Here is an 18,709-nt window from a genome sequence, read left to right on the forward strand (position 1 = left end):
ATAGTCATCTTCTTGATTCCCCACTTTTAATTTCTCTCCACTCAAATATATCTCACGGACACAATGTTGTTAAATTACTTGTACTAAAGCACAGTTCTGATCCTATTACTCTTGGCTTAAAAATCTTAATTGTTTCCCATTTGCCTACTGGGTGAAATACAGAGTCCTGAACTTGGCATCCATGAGCCTTCACAATGTAGGCTCAACGTTATAGAAAACCTGCAGCTCACTACTGTGTAGATATACCTCATGATTTCCTGCCATCATTTTATTCATGTTGTAACCTCTCTTTGAACTCTGGCATGTTTGGAATACATTCTCTTCCCATCTTTACCTCTCAAAATTCTTATCCTTTAAAACCACTTGAAACATTTTTAAGTGTTTTTGAAACATCTTATGTCTCATGCTGCACTTTCTATGTTGTACCTTTGATTGTTTTCACAGTCTCCTAGGTTATACATTCCTTCAAGGCAGACTGTGTCTTACTAATGTTTGTTCTTCTGTGAATACAAGCACAGTGCCTTACACTTTGTAGATACTTTATTAATAGTGACTTTAAATTTATAGGAAAAGGCACAGTCTATATTTCAGTTCCATCCCAGCTTATAATAGTAATGTTTTTTGTTTTTGTTTTTCTGTGTGTGTGTGTGGTAATAATAATGTTAATGCTAGGGGAAATCTGTGCTGTGGAATGCAACTTCTCTATGATATGATAGATAGCCTTATATTCCTAAAATTCAAAGTAATATAACTTTATATGTTCTATATATTACATATTATATGTTACATATTTTATATACATTTTAATAATATAACTAAAGAAATTTTGATGATATAAAAAAGTAGAAAGAAAAATAATTGCTTATAATTTAGTTTCCCAAAGAAAAGCAATCATTCATTCAACAGATTTCACTGAGGACCTATTATGTGCCAGGTACTGTATTAAGTACTAGAGATAAAAGGTTAAAAGATACAGTCTCTGCTCTCAAAGAGTTAATCATCCAATGAGGAGAAAGTAAACATCATTTTAATTATGAAGTATGTGCTAATGGCAAAAGCATGCACAGGATGCTGTCTATGGAAGCATAAAGCATTTTGTTGTACTTATTTTAAATGCTGTAATGAAACTTGCTTTTTCAAGGACTCACTGGCAAATATTTTAGGAAATAAAGCACCTACTTTTATAACCTCTGAAGTTATTTTAACAAATCTAGTATTTAGACTCTAGATTTAGAGGGTAATTTGCTGGAAAATACTTAATTTTCTCTAATGGACCTGTGACTAAAAGTAACCTGTTCTCCATAAAAGGTGAGAAGGCAAATTTGGAGGTTTCTCCTTTCCAGTTTTACAAAATAAGTAAGAATGGAAACCGGTCCTTCTTCACAATGCATATTAAGTAAAAATATAAAGTAAAATGGATTCAGAGGCAAGCTTCTGAATATGTGTGTTTTGATCAACTCACAAGGTTTTTTTCTGGTAATATTAGTGTTCCCAGGATAAATATAGCACCACTGAGATCTACAAGAACACACTTCTCATGCTGCAGAAAACCACAGAAGTGTACAGGAAATGGTACAGCTTGTAACTGCAGTACCAATATAGTCCTATCTATGAAGCCAAAAATATACTCTTAATTCACAGGCAAAAATTGGAGCTAATGATAGATCTAATTTGTTTTCTTTCTATCAGGAATATTAATCTGGCTGCCCTTCTTCCAAAAGTGTGAAATCTAAAAGTATTTTGACTGTCGGATGTTTAACCAATTAAAATGACAATCTTAATGCTTAGTATAGCGCAAAGTATTAATAAAATTTGAGCTAAATAGAGAACCTTCATGTAAACAAGACTAGTTACTAAGAATGTTATCAGTTTTTATTTGTTTTCCTGAACGTTTACTATTTCCATGTTTTGTCAGTTACCAATTTTTTTTTGTCATAATTCTTTACTTAGTGGACATATCAGGCCATGGTCCATGAACTACTGGGCATAAACAACAATCGGATTGATCTTTCCAGAGTGCCAGGGATCAGTAAAGACTTGAGAGAGGTGGTCCTATCTGCTGAAAATGATGAATTCTACGCTAATGTAAGTGGTTTTAAATTCTTTTAAATTTTTTTAGTTGTTTTTATGTAAGAAGGTTAATATTGATTTGTTAGACTGAGAGCAGGTTTGGGATTTCATGTAGAAGGATGATAGAGGCATCCTGTAGATAAACTGCATCTCAAGGGAAGGCAGACTTTTTTCTGATCCTTTAACAATATTTTTTTTCACAGTAATCACATACTTAGTTTTGTACTTTTAAAATTTATTTAAAATTTATTTACCAATTTATTTACTTCCCTCCTGTCCTTAGCCCTTTGTGAAAATGGTAATGTTATTCATCACCAGTGTCCTGGCCAATATCCAGATTTGGTAATGATAATGAAATTTTCTTGCCCTTCAGTTCTCACTGTATTCAGTGTTCTTTTTTACTTCTTTTAAATTGTCTGAAAGTCAGACTTGTTGATAGAACTGTGTTTCCAACTTCCTTTTTCACAGAATATGTACCTGAACTTTGCTGAGATTGGTAGCAACATAAAGAATCTCATGGAAGACTTTCAGAAGAAGAAACCAAAAGAACAGCAAAAACTAGAATCAATAGCAGACATGAAGGTAAATTGAACATGTACATGGATGATTAACATGCAAGACTTTGGAACTATTCATGTAAGCAGCATTTCTGGAATATTCTGGGTCTGATTTCTGCCTTGATTCCTTTTGTTTGGTTTGAGATTATTTTCTGTAATACTTCTCTTTAGGAAAAAATATAGTGAAAACTTCATAATAAGCCATGTACTTCTTTCCATTCATCAGTCATATTTGGACTATTTAAAGACTCAGTCTACTGACATATACTAGTTCTTCTCTTAAGCATAACAAAATGCCATGTGATTGAAAGTATTAGATGCCTTAGTCTGGGCAGAAGAATAATCCCTGCCTTTTTTTTTTTTTTTCCTTCTTCATACATGCCTATCCTCATCAAAAAATAACAGAACCCCCAATTGATGTTTTTCCCATGGCAGGCCTTTGTTGAGAATTACCCACAATTCAAGAAGATGTCTGGGACTGTATCAAAGCATGTGACAGTGGTTGGAGAGCTGTCTCGGTTGGTCAGTGAGCGGAATCTGCTGGAGGTTTCGGAGGTTGAGCAAGAACTCGCCTGTCAAAATGACCATTCTAGTGCTCTCCAGGTATCTATTCAATCCAATTTGATGAGCACCTACTATGTGTAAGGCACTGTGCCAGGCAGAGCAAGAGATACAAAGGCAAGTAATCCTTCTTAACCAACATGGAATTTACAGTGTAACAGGGAGTTGAGACAGAACACAAATTAGTATTATTTAAGATAGATGTATGATAAGAGGGACAGTAGAAGAAAAATGTGCAATCTCAAAGGGTTCAGGCAATTAATTGAGTGTTTAGGAGGGCAGCCTAGTCAACTAGAAAGAATGCTAGACTAAAATCAGAAGATCTGAATTTCAGTGTTTGATTTGCCACTGCTGGCTTTGTGACCTGGAGCTGTTGGCTTAATCTCTGAGCCATTTTCCTCATTTGTTAAATAAGTATAATGATATTTATCTCACAGCGTTGTTAGGAAGATTTTAAAGGTATAATATATTAAAATGCATTATCTAGGTTTTTATTATTGAACATCTGCTGTTTATTCCACAAACATGTGAATGCCTGCTCCATGTTCATGGTGCTGTGAGGATCTAGTGGTACAAAAATGAATAAGATACCATCCTTTTCCTCAAAAAGTTCACATTTTAGTAGGGGAGAAAGAAAGTTAAACCAGGAATTATAATATATGCAATAAGTGCTATACTAGAGGTATTACAAAGGGATATGAAAATACAGAGGAAGGACAACTGTTTTCCCTAAGGATGAATCTTCTTAGAGCTTCTTAGAGACAATGACATTAGGTTTGGTTCTGGACAAGTAATTAAGTAGAAGTGCACCAACCAGAGAAAAGGAAGGAAATTCTCAGCAGAGGGAATGCAGGCATGGAGATGTGAAAAAAAAAAACCATTTTTTTTTTAAGGGAACAGAGACTAATTCACTGTAGCCAGTGCTGGATATAAGATGAGGAGTGGTCTTAGATAAGCCAGAAGGACAGATTGAGGCCTGGTTATGGCCACTGAAAGGAGGTTGGGCTTTAATCTTAAAATGATGAGAACTATCAGAGGATTTTAGGAAAAAGTGACATAATCAAACCCTAACCTCATGAAATTTACAGTATAAGTTGAAGAGACAAAACTAAAGCATGAGTAACAATTAGGCAGTGTTTCAAATTAATATTTAATTAAGTCAAAATTGTGGTACTGACTATAATTAAAGATTTGAGGTTATTAAGGACGGTTTCTTAGAGAAGGTGATATTAAGATGGACCATAAAGAATGAATAGAATCTGGAGGAGGATTTCAGCAAAGAAAAGATGCAGAACTATGCAGAAAATAATAAACAGCATGACCTGTTGAGAGTGGGTGTGCAAGAGACATAGGAGATAAAATTGAATTGGTAAATAGGAACTAGTTTACGAAGACGCTTGTAAGGGGGATTTGTACTTGCTGAGGTAGGCAAAGAGATCCAGTGTAGAGTCTTACGTAGAAGTTGATATGATGAAAGCAGTATTTTAGGAAATTTAATCCAGTAAGGATGCTTTGGAGATGAAAAAAATTAAAGCCAGAGAGGCTAGAAGACTCATAGTGATAGTAGTAAAAATGTACAGAAGGGCAAATATGAAAGACATTTCAAAGGGAGAAAATAACTATTTAGTGACAGATTAGATATAAGGATAACAAGACAGAACAAATCAGAGATAATTCCAAAATTCCTGAGAAGTGGCAAAATGTGGTATCACTGAAAGTAAGTAACTTGGGAATGAGAGTCCTTTGGGAAATAGCTGTTTCTAAGCCACTTATTATAAGAAGCACATTTCCTTATTAATAGGACCCTATATTCTAAAACTTAGTCTCTTTCTTTCCCTGCTGCAATTCTGCTTTATAAAATAAAGCCAGCATGGTATAATGGAAACAACACAGGCTTTGGAGCCAGACAGTCCTGGCTTATGTCCTATCTCTATGTATCAAAGTTTCTCTGGGAAAGTTACTTATTTTGCCCAAGCCTCAGGGATAATGATTTCAAACTTTTAGGTTGTTATCAGGATTTAATGAGATATAAAATGCTTCCTATATGGTAGTTACTTTGTAAAGGTTAGTTTCCTTCCTCTAAGCATAATTTTTTAAAGATATGGTACAATCAAAATAAAGAAATTCACCCACCTGTGGTTGCTCTAGTTATACCAAAGTGTTCACTGTGATTTATGTTGATAGTTGTTGGTTTTTAATTTTTTAAAATGTTTATCAAGAGTTCCTCTGAAAACACCATCATTTTGAAAATCATAAAGATGCTATTGGCTTTATATTTATGAAAAGTACTTCTGTCAACACTTAATTTTATCTCTGTGTTCTTAAATCTTCACAAAGAACTTTTAGGCTGACTTTATATTTTTAGTTGTATTAAATGCTAATTTTTAAAATCTATTTTTTATTGAAGTATAGTTGATTTACACTGTTGTATTAATTTCTGCTGTACAGCAAAGTGATTCAGTTATACATATATCAACATTGTTTTATATTCTTTATATCATTGTTATGATAAACCATTATGGTTTATCATAAATTCTAATTCTTAAATAGATAATATAAGTACTTGATGAAAGAGATACATAGTAAAAACTGAGTCTGTTAGTTTCGCTTGCATCCTTACAGTTATTCTGTGTGTGTGCAAGCCTCTATGAGTGTGTATATTTCCTTCTCTCTCTTTTTAAAATTCAGATGATACCATACTGTACACATAGCTCTGCATTTTGCTTTTTCACTTAACTGTGTATCTCAGAGATTGTTCCAGACCAGAACCTAAACACTCATTCTATTAAATCACTAAATAGTATTCCTTTATAAAGATGCATCACAATCTATTTAACTTGGCCAACTTACTTTAAACAACACTATTAATAACAGTTTATAGTTGGTTTGTGGGCCTAATAGAAGTATTCCTATGAAAACTTTTTATTTTTCTTAATAAAATGAATTTTTTTCTCTTATTAAGTAAAAACAGAATTGTGTCCTATAACTAAATTTAAATTTCCTTATGTTTCTTTATTATTTTATTTTTCCCTTTAAAACAATAGAACCAAACTTAATCACTAGCCAATTTTAGTATCTTTATTTGTATCTCACCATGTGGAAAACAGTTAGAAAAGGCTACTGTAATTCCTTGCCTGAAATCTTATTTTCTTTTCATTTTAAAAGAAAAACAGATACTTTAAAATATGAATTCCATTTGTGATCCACTTTATATTTTTAAAAATTATCTTTTGAAGGTTTTCTTGCCCAGGGTATTAGGGTTTTACAGTGAGCAGTTGATTTGGACTCCCCCATTATAAAGGATTTCTTAGACAACATGATTTAAATAGTCAATAAAGAGAACTTTTTTTTTTTTTTTTGTATGTGTGTGTGTGGTACGCGGGCGTCTCACTGTTGTGGCCTCTCCTGTTGCGGAGCACAGGCTCTGGACACGCAGGCTCAGCGGCCATGGCTCACGGGCCCAGCCGCTCCGCGGCATGTGGGATCTTCCTGGACCGGGGTACGAACCCGTGTCCCCTGCATCGGCAAGCGGACTCTCAACCACTGTACCACCAGGGAAGCCCCCAAAGAGAACTTTTAATAATGAGTAGATGCCAGGGGCCTGATCCCTAGATGGGTTACAGCATTCCTTGGCTTGACCTTAGGTGATAATAAGCAATGAATTGACTTTTGAGTAAAGATGAGGTTTGCTTTATTGAGTAGTAACTGTATCATGGTGAGGCAAAAAAAGCTCATACATTGCTAAAAATTAACTTATAAATTGCTGCCACTTCTAACCAGTTACCCTACAGGGTAACAAAAAATTTGATTCAGAAGAATTTCACTAGAACCAAACTGCAATATACTATCATTGAGACATATGCATAGCCTTGGAAAAGACTCATTTGATTAGTAAGGAAGATTTTTTTTCATACCATAAAGAGAAAAATCTTCAGAAAGTAAATAATTTCTCCCCCTTTTGTTGTCATATTACAGCTTTTCATTTGGAAGGAGGATCTAGTCTTTTTATATCCTTCTTTCCTCACCTTGGGTAAAAGATCTCAAATCATCCCATTAATAACGTGTAGTAAGGACAATAAATACTCATTAGAGAAATGAAGATAAAGAGTTCTGTTTGAAGCAGTATAGAATAGTGGCTAATAGCTTGAATCTTTGATGCCTTGGGTTTGAAAATGATTCTTAACCACTCCAAGTCTTAGTCTCTTTGTCTGTAAAATAGGGGGAAATATCAGTACTTACTTCAAAGATTTTTGTGAGGGTGTAATGAGCTAATACATGTAAAGCACTTAATACGGTACCTGGTACTTATAACATTCAATGAATATTAACTATCGCTATTTTCAGTATTATTGTTTGATGGTACATTCTCTTTTCTTTATGGCATCCAGGACATGTTTTTTAATTCACTCATGATCTTGGAACTCTCCCTGATTTTAGAAGGGTTTTTTTGCTTCTCATTAAAATTGTAAGAAAATTGTTTTGGATACATTGAGCTGACAATTTTACTTTTACCAGCTAAGAGTAAAAATGATCTATTTCTCTCTAAACTATCATTTGACTAGTATTTCAGAAACAGTGTTGACCAGCAGAAGACCTACACCAAAGCTAAATTTGACTAGTCATTAAGTAAAAGAATACTGATTCATGTATTTACCAGTTAGTGGAATTGGGTCCTGCCTACTTTCTATCATTTTTCCTAGATAAGCTCTTTATAGTCCCATAACACTGTTCTCTCAAACTGTTAGATTAGACTCATTATTTAATCATATCAGCACGTTGAAGACTTCCACCAATTTCAGCTTGCTGTTCTAATCTGTTGGCTTATAATGCTATTCATTGAGTGTTTTACTACATTACTGTGATAGTTGATAACAAGGTACAGATCCTGTTTTCAGTTTAAATTAAAGCAAAAAAAAATGGGGACTATCTTTTTTTTTTTTTTTTTTTTTTGGCGGTACGCGGGCCTCTTACTGTTGTGGCCTCTCCCGTTGCGGAGCACAGGCTCCGGACATGCAGGCTCAGCGGCCATGGCTCACGGAGCTAGCCGCTCCACGGCATGTGGGACCTTCCTGGACCGGGGCACGAACCCGTGTCCCCTGCATTGGCAGGCGGACTCTCAACCACTGCGCCACCAGGGAAGCCCCCGGGACTATCTTTAATTGCAGACTTCAACTATAATTTGTACACTGGCTTAAAGTATAGGCATGTCATTACAAAAGTTTTTTCTTGTACTGCTATATCATAGTTTTGGTAGAAAAAAAACAGAAAAGTATAAAAGTAGTCAGCCCAAAATAATGGAAGAATCTCTAAATATCAGAAGAGAAGAATTGTTTTTTAATCAATGTCTTTTGAATGAACATTAGCTCCTTTTTGAAACTTGACCTTCAAAGATAGTGTTTTTGCATTTCTTTTCCTATTTCTTCATTGTGCCTACACTAATGTTAGAATTCAGTGGAAGATTTTTGAATCCCATCTTCTTAAGTGGACAATAGTTTTCTGTTTCACTTTTTATTCAGCCATTGTTATTATGTAACAGTATACTTTTCTCCCTTGATTATCTCAAGGTTTACGGGAAATTTAATAAGAAAAGAGATACCAAAAAGTTCATTATATAATTCAGTCATATTTCCAACATATAAATACCACTGTGTAACGCATACCTCCTATGTAATTAAAGTCTCTCAGATTCTTTTTCTCCTCTTCTCTGGTTAGTACACTGGAATCTCAATATAATGTATGTCACTGTCAGTCAAGTTGATGAGTCAAGTAGCCGTGAGGGAAATAGTTCAAAATTAAGTCAAAGGATAACATGGGATCCAGGCAGACAAAAAGACCCTGCTTCTTCAAGGACTTACATAGATGAAAAAGAAGAAAGAATTCAGCTTGTATCTACAGGTTTCTTTTCATGAGGGAATAGATAAGTCTAACTGGAAACTGACCTGAGCCATGGGTTGGGTCCTAAGGGCTCAAAAGTAAGCAAAGTACTCTACTCAGCGTAGTCTTGGACCAGATCTGGGCTATTGGATCAGAAGGCCTCCCATTGAGGGAGAGCTAAGAGTCAAGCTGGGGACTCTAAATACCAGTACCAAATCTCAAGGATTAGAAGTGGATTTTTTAAATGGGAAACAGAGCCAAGAGTCAAGATTCAAGGAAAGGTAATTAGAAAGGAGCAAATAGGAAGGGTATAAACTGATTGCTACAAATAGTCTTTGACTGTCCCCATACCAGTTTTTGTGGGTTTACAGTTACTTGAGTATCTCAGATTTGCTTAGAAGTACAGGGACAGGTCAGTCAGAAGTTGAGTAGATTTGAGGTAAAAAGAGTGTGACTGCAAGGGCAGAAAATGAAACATTGTGCCTATAAGAAAAGCGACAACAGAGATCCCAGATGGATGTTTTAAACTTATGCCAGGTTGACTGAGATACATATGAAATTGTGTATTTTTACTTGATAATTAATTTGTATCCTGAACTTTCTCCATATTATAGTAGAACTTAGTGGAACATTTAAACAAATATTCTAAATAGTCTGTATTTAGTCACTGCTGTGTGGAAATGTTACCACAAAAGGAAAAAGAGGTAAGGAAAATTTTATAACTGCAGGGTTTAAATCTGTACAAGAGAAATTTATTTCCTTTTGATCCTGTAAGGACGATGGTAGTGAAATGTTCACCTAAAAAGCAACAATAAGAATCCTACCCAGAGAACTTTCTACTTGAAAGCTAGCTGGGAGGTTCCCCATTTCATCATAGTCCCTCTTTAGTGTGAAAAAAAGAGTTCTTAGTCATTAGACCTGGTTGTTGTGAAGTACTAAAAAGACAATGTATGTAAATGCATCTTGTAAGTTGCAGAATACTATACAGATGTTAGTTGTTTGTTATGTCCTCAGAATCCAGTGCCCTCCAAGGCTCCAATGCTCTTACTAGTCTTTCAGCCCAACTCATTTCATTCTCTGATTTCCATATTCCTATTAATAGCATCTCTTTCAGTGTCTCAAACTAATTCCAAAATTTAGTTTTTAAGACCCTTTACAATTGATCCCTCAGTAACCAGATGAACTTCTCTTCACTTAGTGTCCCCTGTCCCCCATTACACTGATTTTCAGTTTTTGGTTTTTGCATGCATATGTTTCTGTTATAATACCATGTATGTGTTCCTGAAAAAGCCTCACATTCTGCAAAATCATGCACTAAAAATAAACAAAGGTTATGAGAAAATAGGGTTATAAGCAGATCACTTAAAATTTATATAACTAAAAAAGAGAAAGAAAAATCTATATAACTTTGTAATCAGAGCCCTGATAAAATAATAATCCTAATTAAAATGCTAGCACAGTTAAATTTCGCTGGCATTTGCACCTAGAGATGCACTCAGACCATCCTTTGTGGTTACTCCTGGGGCTCATGTTTTATTCTTCGACATATAAGGTCTCAAAAATATTTGCTTCTCATAGAGACTTGTGTCATCAAAATTAAAAATACAATATGGGGATATCAGTCAGTTTGGGGGTGTTGTTTTGTTTTGCTTTTTAACACAGAAATATCTTTGCATCCTTTTCATTTGCACTTGCCCTTTCCCCACATAGCTTAACATTGTGGAAAGCACAGCAGTTCTTAAAGCTGCAAAACCAGTTACTTCTAAAAAAAAAACACTTCTGTAGGATTTTCATCTTTTTTCCTTAACATATTGGTAAAGCTTCCTCTTTAAAGAGGAAACTTGTGCCTGATCTTTTCTAAATATTAACTTGCTGAAAAATTTACATGTAAACCAATATGCCTTCTATGTTATTCCCATAGTTACCAATCTCATAGAGCTAAGTGTATTAAGAAACATACTTTATAGCAGAATGGAACATACTTGTTTTATCCCCCTTTATCCCATTGTCTGTGAACTCACTGAGGCCAGAAACTGTCTCCAACTCATCTCTGTGTCCCCTCCAGTGCCTGGCATAGTGCCTTTTTCTTAGAGAGTGATCAAAAAGTATTTGTTGGCTCTAATTAATTTGTTCTGCTGCATAATAAATATAAATCTATAGTATTGGGAAGTCCCTTAATGTGAGGACTGATACAACCTAAACATGATTTTGTCTAGCTTCCTTTGCTGTCAGTACCTGCCCTCTTAAGATCTTACGTATTCAGTTTAGAGATTATATGCTGTTACATATTCATATCTCTGTAAGCCATGTTGAGACATATTGTTATATATGATGCTTCTTGGAGATTAAGCCCAGTCCTCCTATGTAAAATTCTACCAAATTGTCTCCATTTCACTGGTCGGCCACTGACACTAAGAAAAGGCAGTAGAGTTTTACAAGTCAACTGGTCAGTTCTCTTCTGTGCTGTATTGATTGAAGTGGTAGAAATAGTGGTGGAAATAGTATGTGTTCCTTATTTCAGTGAGGAAATTGCAACCTTTCCTACATGAGACCCTGGACCATCTCAATCAAAGGAAAGAAAAGGGGAAATAACCATAGTTAAACTCATATTTGTCTTAAAGCAATTACAATGAGAATTTATGTCCTTATTTAATTCTTATCTTAGGCAAAAGGCATTTGATTTTCTGTAGTTGAAACAGTTGCTAAACCTATGACTTGTACATTGCCATAGTAGTGATCTTAGTCATATGTATTTTAGTCAGATGTATCACTACCATTCAATAATTATTAGAACTAAGATATTATACATCACCCAAGTGAAGGGAGGATAAATTTTAGTTCTCTCTTTTTTCAGAATGTAAAGAGGCTCCTGCAGAACCCCAAAGTGACAGAGTTTGATGCTGCGCGCCTGGTGATGCTTTATGCTCTGCATTATGAGCGACACAGCAGCAATAGCCTACCAGGATTAATGATGGACCTTAGGAATAAAGGTGTTTCTGAGAAGTATCGAAAGGTAACCAGATTTATATATTAATCCCATCAAACAGGAACCAAACTCTAGTATTATAGCCTTAACTCTGACAAATTATGTCATACTGTTTTTATTCACAGAAATGTATAATTCTTTCCTCTCATGTTTTCATTTCCTTAATAAAGTTATTTTCTTCCTGTTCCACAAGCAATAAGAGGTTGTTTATCTTTTTTTTTTTTTTAAAGCTTGTGTCTACAGTTGTTGAATATGGTGGTAAACGGATCAGAGGAAGTGACCTCTTCAGCCCCAAAGATGCTGTGGCTATTACCAAACAGTTCCTCAAAGGATTGAAGGTATGATATCTCTATGCTTTCCTAAATGAGAAACAGTTGAAGCCCCTGAAGCTTAGAGTGAATGAATATGATCTTCAAAGTAACTTCAGGATTGCTGCTGATCTAGTACTATGTCAGTTAAATGAAATTAAAGCAGACATCCTCTTGAAAGCTTTTTCTTTAAATACTTTCTGTATTGGAACAGCATCATCATTGGCCCAAATAGCTGAGAAGGGAATAATGAGATATTTCCAGGAAATACCCAAGAGTAAAAAGGCAGACAGTTCTGTTAGTCATAGCTATTTTACTCCATTTGTTTAAGATTTGTTAGGTTGTTTTTTTTTCTCTGACGGAAATTAAAGATGAAGCAAACAATTGTAGATCTTTTAAAAATACTAACCTATTTTCTTAAAATGGTCAAAAATTAGTTTTAATCTGCTAGCCTTTCTTATGTTTCCTGAAATGTTTCCATTTTCCTGAGTGTTTCTAGTCTCCTTTGCTACATAGTCCTTTTATTTGCTCTACATATCATATAATATTTCCACAAAAGGAAGGTTGTCAGTGAAGAGATAATAAAGGATTTAAGCAACTGCATTTAAAAAATTCCTTTATAATAGCTAACCTTAAATTACAGAGTTTTTTCATAAGATTAGAACATTTCTAATTGATGAAAATAATTAACTATAAAATTCTCCTAAAATTCCTGCTTGACTCTTGTCCCATGAAATCTCTATTGAGTGCATGTCCTTTTCTGATATGAGTATCATTAACTGTTATATTGCAAGTTCCAAAAAAATGACATAAGAACCATTTCCCCCTGTCTTAGGGAGTAGAAAATGTATATACTCAGCATCAGCCTTTCTTACATGAGACCCTGGACCATCTCATCAAAGGAAAGCTCAAGGAAAACCTGTATCCTTATCTAGGCCCCAGCACACTCAGAGACAGGTAAGATAACAAAGATATTAATAATAAAAACCAGAGACACTAAGAAAATAGGAAATTTAGGGTAATGTAAGAGACTACAACAAAGGTTATATCATTCTAATCTCCCTTCCCCAGTTGTTTCAGTTCTAAGATTGTTTTGGTTTTACATGTGTCAAAGTTAGATTTAAATTCCCCTACTAAGCCTGAAACATTGTTTCTTTTGGAATAAAGAAACAGATGTTTTGGAGAGCCCCAAATACTGTGTACTGTCGTTTAGTATCAGACCAGTTTACTTATGCCATTTAAGGTTCAGTTCCATGGTATCTAGCATTTGGAGTTTCAAACATTAAGGCTGAAAATAGATTTGCTGCTTGATTGCCATCCAGAGCAGGTTGTTACTATTTTTGGTGAGGACTGGACTTTGCCAAATGTGGCCAGTATATAAACTGAGACCTAATTGACAAAGGCCTTTTGTCACACAGGAGAAAAGGATGGCTTTCTTTTTGGGTATTAACTAAAGGAAACAATTAATTGTCATTTTAATCCAGTGGTTTGTTAGTTTTAATAAAAACAAAAGTTGTCCAGAACAACTTACATAGGCCAACCTGAAATTTTAAATGTACACAAATTCTACCTAGTTATAAATTATATTCTTGTGTATTTTTTATTGGGACCACATATTATAAAGAGCCTAATATATGTAGCTGAGTCCTATTGGGTAGATTAATGTGAGAATTGTTACTGTTGGTATAATTCTTATATTATTTTAGCTAATCATAATCTAAGGCCTTGGAATAATAGTGTTTTATAAATGTAATGAATTTCTGAAAGGAGAAAAATATTTGAGGTACATAAATAACTCTTGTATGATAAAATATATTTTTTCACGTTTTTCCTTTAAAAAAAAAAACTCTGTAATTTGGTAACAGAACAGAAAGAAAGAAAAAAAAAGAAATCTTTTTAAAGATCCAAGGTTGAGAAGCAGAACATCTGGGGTTAAATTCAGAGAGTATACTCATTTGGCATCAAAATTTAGAAATGTCAGCTAAGTGGTAAGAATGAAAACCAGCCCAAAGCTATTCACCTATCTGAAAGGCTTTTTGAAAAACAGTATAACTCTATTAAATAGCCTTCTAATTAACATGATAAAAGTAAAAATATTAATTTTCTTATGAATTTCACATAAGAATTATTGAATAAGAAATTAGCCACTTATTGCTAAAGGGACATAATAGACCACCAGAAGAATATTGTGGATGATTAGTTCATGACAGCAAACCTTTCTAATTTGGGGAATTCATTTCCAAACAGAGTTCAAAATGAGGCTCTTCCAACAAAACACACATTTATCAGTTGTCAGCATCTGTTGGCATTTGTCACTATTACCTAAATATATATATAGTTAATAATTCAGTTACTCATCCTTTTATATAACAAATATTTGAATGCCTTCAATATGTCAAGAACTGCTGGGGAAATAGAAGTGACAGGAAAGACAAGGCACCTGCCCTCAAGGAACTTACATGAAGGAGACAGACAGTAAACTAGTAAACAAATAAAGAATATAATTTGAATGAGATAAGTGCTATTGAGGAAATAAATAGGGTAATAAGCTACAAAGTAACTTTGTAGAGGTGGGGAGGGCTACTTTAGATGGAGAGAACCTCTCTGAAGAAGTGATATTTAAGATGAGCTTTGAATTACAAGAAAGAACCAATCTCATAATGATTAGGAGGAAAAACATCACAAACAGAGGGAACACCAGAACAAAGTCCTTGAGGAAAGACAACTTGGCAAGTTCGTGGAACAGAAAGAAGTCCAGTGTGGTTGGAGCATAACAAGTAAGAAAATAAGAAGTTGAGAAGATAAGTAGGGCTGGATCACATAGGGTCTTATAGGTGCTGGTAAAGAGGTTTTTTAAATGTTTAAATGTCATAGGAACCCACCGAAGAGCTTTAATCATTCAAGTGACATAAACTGAATTATGTATTAAGAGATCACCTTGTGGGGAGAATGGATTATTGAAGACAAAGTTAGAAGCAGAAAGACTACTTAGGAGGTGGCTGCAATAGTCCAGGTAAGAAATGAAAGTGCTTTGGATAAGGAACCTAGGAGAGAAGGTAGAATCAATAGACTTAATGGAGTAGAGTAATGGGACAAGGGTAAGGGAGACACCAAGAATAACTCTCAGGTTTTGGGGGGAAATCAAGAGTTTTATTGTTAAATTGCAGATGCCTGGTAGATAATCAAATGGAAATGTTCGATGCTAAATTGGGAGTCAACAAGATTTTGGTGATTTAAAGCCGTGGGACTAGACTAGATCACTTAGGGGAAAAGAAGAGGATGCAGGACTAAGCACTGAATAGAGGATTGGAGTCAGCAAGGGAGACTGAAGAAGAGACAGAAAGATAGGAGGAAAACCAGAAAAACTTGGTGTCATAAATGTCAAGGAGTGAGTGGTTACCTGAGACCAGTCTTCTGAGACATAAAAAAGGTGAGGACAGTGAAAAATCCATCAGACTATTCCCCAGGTTCAATGAGTTTGGAAGCCAAATTAGAGAGGGTTACAAGAGATAAGACAAAATGGAGATAACAAACAGTATGTAACATTTTTTAAGAAGTTTTGCTTGAAATGGTCAGAGAATGGGATTGTAGCTAGAAGAGATTGTAAGCTCGGGGGAATGAGAGATTCTAGAGCATACTTATAACCTGATGAGAATTATCCTAAAGAAGGAGAAATAGGTAATGCAGAAGAGAAAGGGCAAGAGTTGCAGAAGTGAAGTCTTTAGGAGATCTAGAACACAAGCAGAGAAGATTTTGATAGGAGCAGAGGTACTTCTTTCACTGTAACAGCTTTTTTTGTTGTTAATTTATTTATTTTTGGCTGCATTGGGTCTTCACTACTGCACGTGGGCTTTCTCTAGTTGCGGTGAGCAGGGGCTACTCTTTGTTGCAGTGCACGGGCTTCTCAATTGCGGTGGCTTCTCTTGTTGCTGAGCACAGGCTCTAGGCGCACGGGCTTCAGTAGTTGTGGCATATGGGCTCAGTAGTTGTAGCTGAGGGGCTCTAGAGCATAGGCTCGGTAGTTGTGGCGCACAGGCTTAGTTGTTCCGCAGCATGTGGGATCTTCCTGGACCAGGGTTCGAACCCACGTCCCCTGCATTGGCAGGCGGATGCTTAACCACTGGGCCACCAGGGAAGCCCCACTGTAACAGCTTTGATGTTGAGAACATGGGAGCCATCTTGTTTGATTACTTCTGTTTTCTCAGTAAAATATAATGTCAAGTTATCAGGTAAAGTACAGGATAAAAAGAGAAAACATTGTGAAATTGTTATCTTGTAGGCTTGTAATCAGATTTACTAGGGAAATGTAGTAGGACTTCTAGGCATGACTGAGTGCCCACTGGAGTTCTGTGGTCATTAATTTAAAATACAGCCCATGAACCTAGTTGTGTGGTTTTCTCTAGCAACTTTTAGCTGCACTAGATTAAATGAGGAGAAGGCTGATAGCTGGGTCCAACCAGGATTTTAGGAAACAAAAAAAGAAGGAGGGTATTGGATAGTGAAAAAAATATTGTTGAATGAATTGGAGGTATTGATGAGGTCAAAGAAATATTACAGTAGGGGCATTAGCATAAGTGAATTAAAAGTTGAGGGGGTGGTTATTAGAGAAAGAGGTCTTCAAGATTTCATATTGTGGATACTTGTAATGCAGAAGTTTATGTTATAATCATGGATGTTGGTGGCTGTGAGGGATGAAAGAACGAATCAGTGTGGGTGAGGAGACCAGGATGTGAGATGAATAATCCACATTGGTGTTAAAGTCACTGAAAATCTTGAAAGGAGCAGGAATGAAAAGGAGGACAGTAAACCAGAGCTGAAGTCTTCAGGGAATAAGAAAGTGACCAGGAAAGGAGGTCAGGAGAAAACAGTACAACTATATCATAAGCTTCTAAGATAGTGGAAATTTTGAAGAAGGCAGAGAAATGGTTATGAAACCATAGTAGGGGGCACAGAGGATACCTATGCCACTTCCTGGCCCTGTTTAACAGAAAGAAGACCACAGAGGACTTGAAAAGACCTACTAAACAATTCACTTCTTAGTTTGCCATGTAGATATACGGGCACAAGTACACAAAGACATGTACACAAGGATATTTACCAAAACATTATTTGTAATGGTAAAAAAACAAAAAAGCTAAATATTTGTCAATAGAGAACTGGTTACCTAGATTACAATACATTACTGTGCATTCTTCTTTAGAAATGGCATAACTCTTCATGGGATAATATCAAAACTTTCTAAGATATATTTGATAGAAAATTAAGATGCTATAATATCCCTTTTGTGTAAAAAAAAAGCTTTATATAAGCATAAACGTGATTGTGTACATATGTGTATATAAATGTGCTTGACTCTACATATATATAATATATATGTGCAAGTATGTATATGTTTATGTATACAGTAAATATTTCTGAAATAATAAATAAGAAATTGTTCATAATGGTTACCTCTGGATACTGAGATAGTGGTTAGTTGTATACATATCTATCCTTCCCACTAGGTATTGTATTAAGCATTGTAATCTTGAAGTAAGAACTATGTTTTATTAATATTTGGGTTTTTCACAATATTTAACACAGTGCTTTACATATAGATGTTCAATAGATATTGTCAGATTTCTTATGTAGGCATCTGTAGTAGTTGATATGACAAGATTTACAGTTGGGAAATATAAACTAGAGAGTAAATTTGGTTGATGTTACCAGACAATTTTGACTTTTGCAGTTTGCCTGTACAGTATTTTGGCTCTGTATTCACTTAGACCCACCCTCAGCTCTAGGCACCGTCTTCACACTGGGTTATCACATTTAAAAGAGTCATTGATTTTAGTCATCTTTATGGTTAACTTAAGTCTCATCATGATAGAACTTCTTGGTTTTGTTGTTATTGTCATATTAGAAGATATCAAAGGAGATCTGGCAAGAACACAACTCTGCAAAACCAGGAACAGTTGTAGGGATGTTTTAGCCCTTAGCTTTAAGTTAGTGGTTAACCTGTTTAGCAGTATAGCTATATCCACAAATTGGGTTTGCTCTTTCTCGGAAGATGGGACTCCCACATATCCTATTTATCAGGCTAGATTTTTTTTTTTCTCCAGAATTGCTTCTTACCCCTGATAAAAACAAGCAACTTAAACATTTGGTGAGAAAAGGGAGCTATCTGGTCATGCATTCCAGAATTAGTCAATTCAAAAAGGAAGTACTCTTTCACATTTATACAAATTTAGTAGAATCTTGTAGTTTTTGTTTCTATGAAAGCAGCAGTCCTTTCTCATTGGCCTTTTCTTCCTATAGTCAATGCTCATATGATCTTTACTACCTGTAAGTACTAGATTCAAAAATTTGAATTT

The 18,709-nt window shown here is 35.1% G+C and overlaps 1 protein-coding gene across 4 annotated transcripts in view; it reads left to right on the forward strand.

The window, feature by feature from the left end:
• VPS45 (vacuolar protein sorting 45 homolog) overlaps positions 1 to 18,709 on the forward strand; it is a 68,390-nt gene that overhangs the window by 16,280 nt on the left and 33,401 nt on the right. For 3 of the 4 annotated variants that reach the window (XM_060090455.1, XM_060090456.1, XM_060090458.1), the window contains exons 8-13: positions 1,951 to 2,085; positions 2,539 to 2,652; positions 3,063 to 3,230; positions 11,917 to 12,075; positions 12,279 to 12,386; positions 13,192 to 13,313. In XM_060090455.1, coding sequence (XP_059946438.1) covers positions 1,951 to 2,085; positions 2,539 to 2,652; positions 3,063 to 3,230; positions 11,917 to 12,075; positions 12,279 to 12,386; positions 13,192 to 13,313 — 806 coding nt within the window. Of the gene's footprint in view, positions 1 to 1,950; positions 2,086 to 2,538; positions 2,653 to 3,062; positions 3,231 to 11,916; positions 12,076 to 12,278; positions 12,387 to 13,191; positions 13,314 to 15,024; positions 17,572 to 18,709 lie in introns of those variants that run through there. The other variant, XM_060090457.1, reaches the window with a different exon arrangement.

Source organism: Mesoplodon densirostris, chromosome 2, assembly GCF_025265405.1.
Source record: "Mesoplodon densirostris isolate mMesDen1 chromosome 2, mMesDen1 primary haplotype, whole genome shotgun sequence".
Classification (NCBI taxonomy): domain Eukaryota; kingdom Metazoa; phylum Chordata; class Mammalia; order Artiodactyla; family Ziphiidae; genus Mesoplodon; species Mesoplodon densirostris.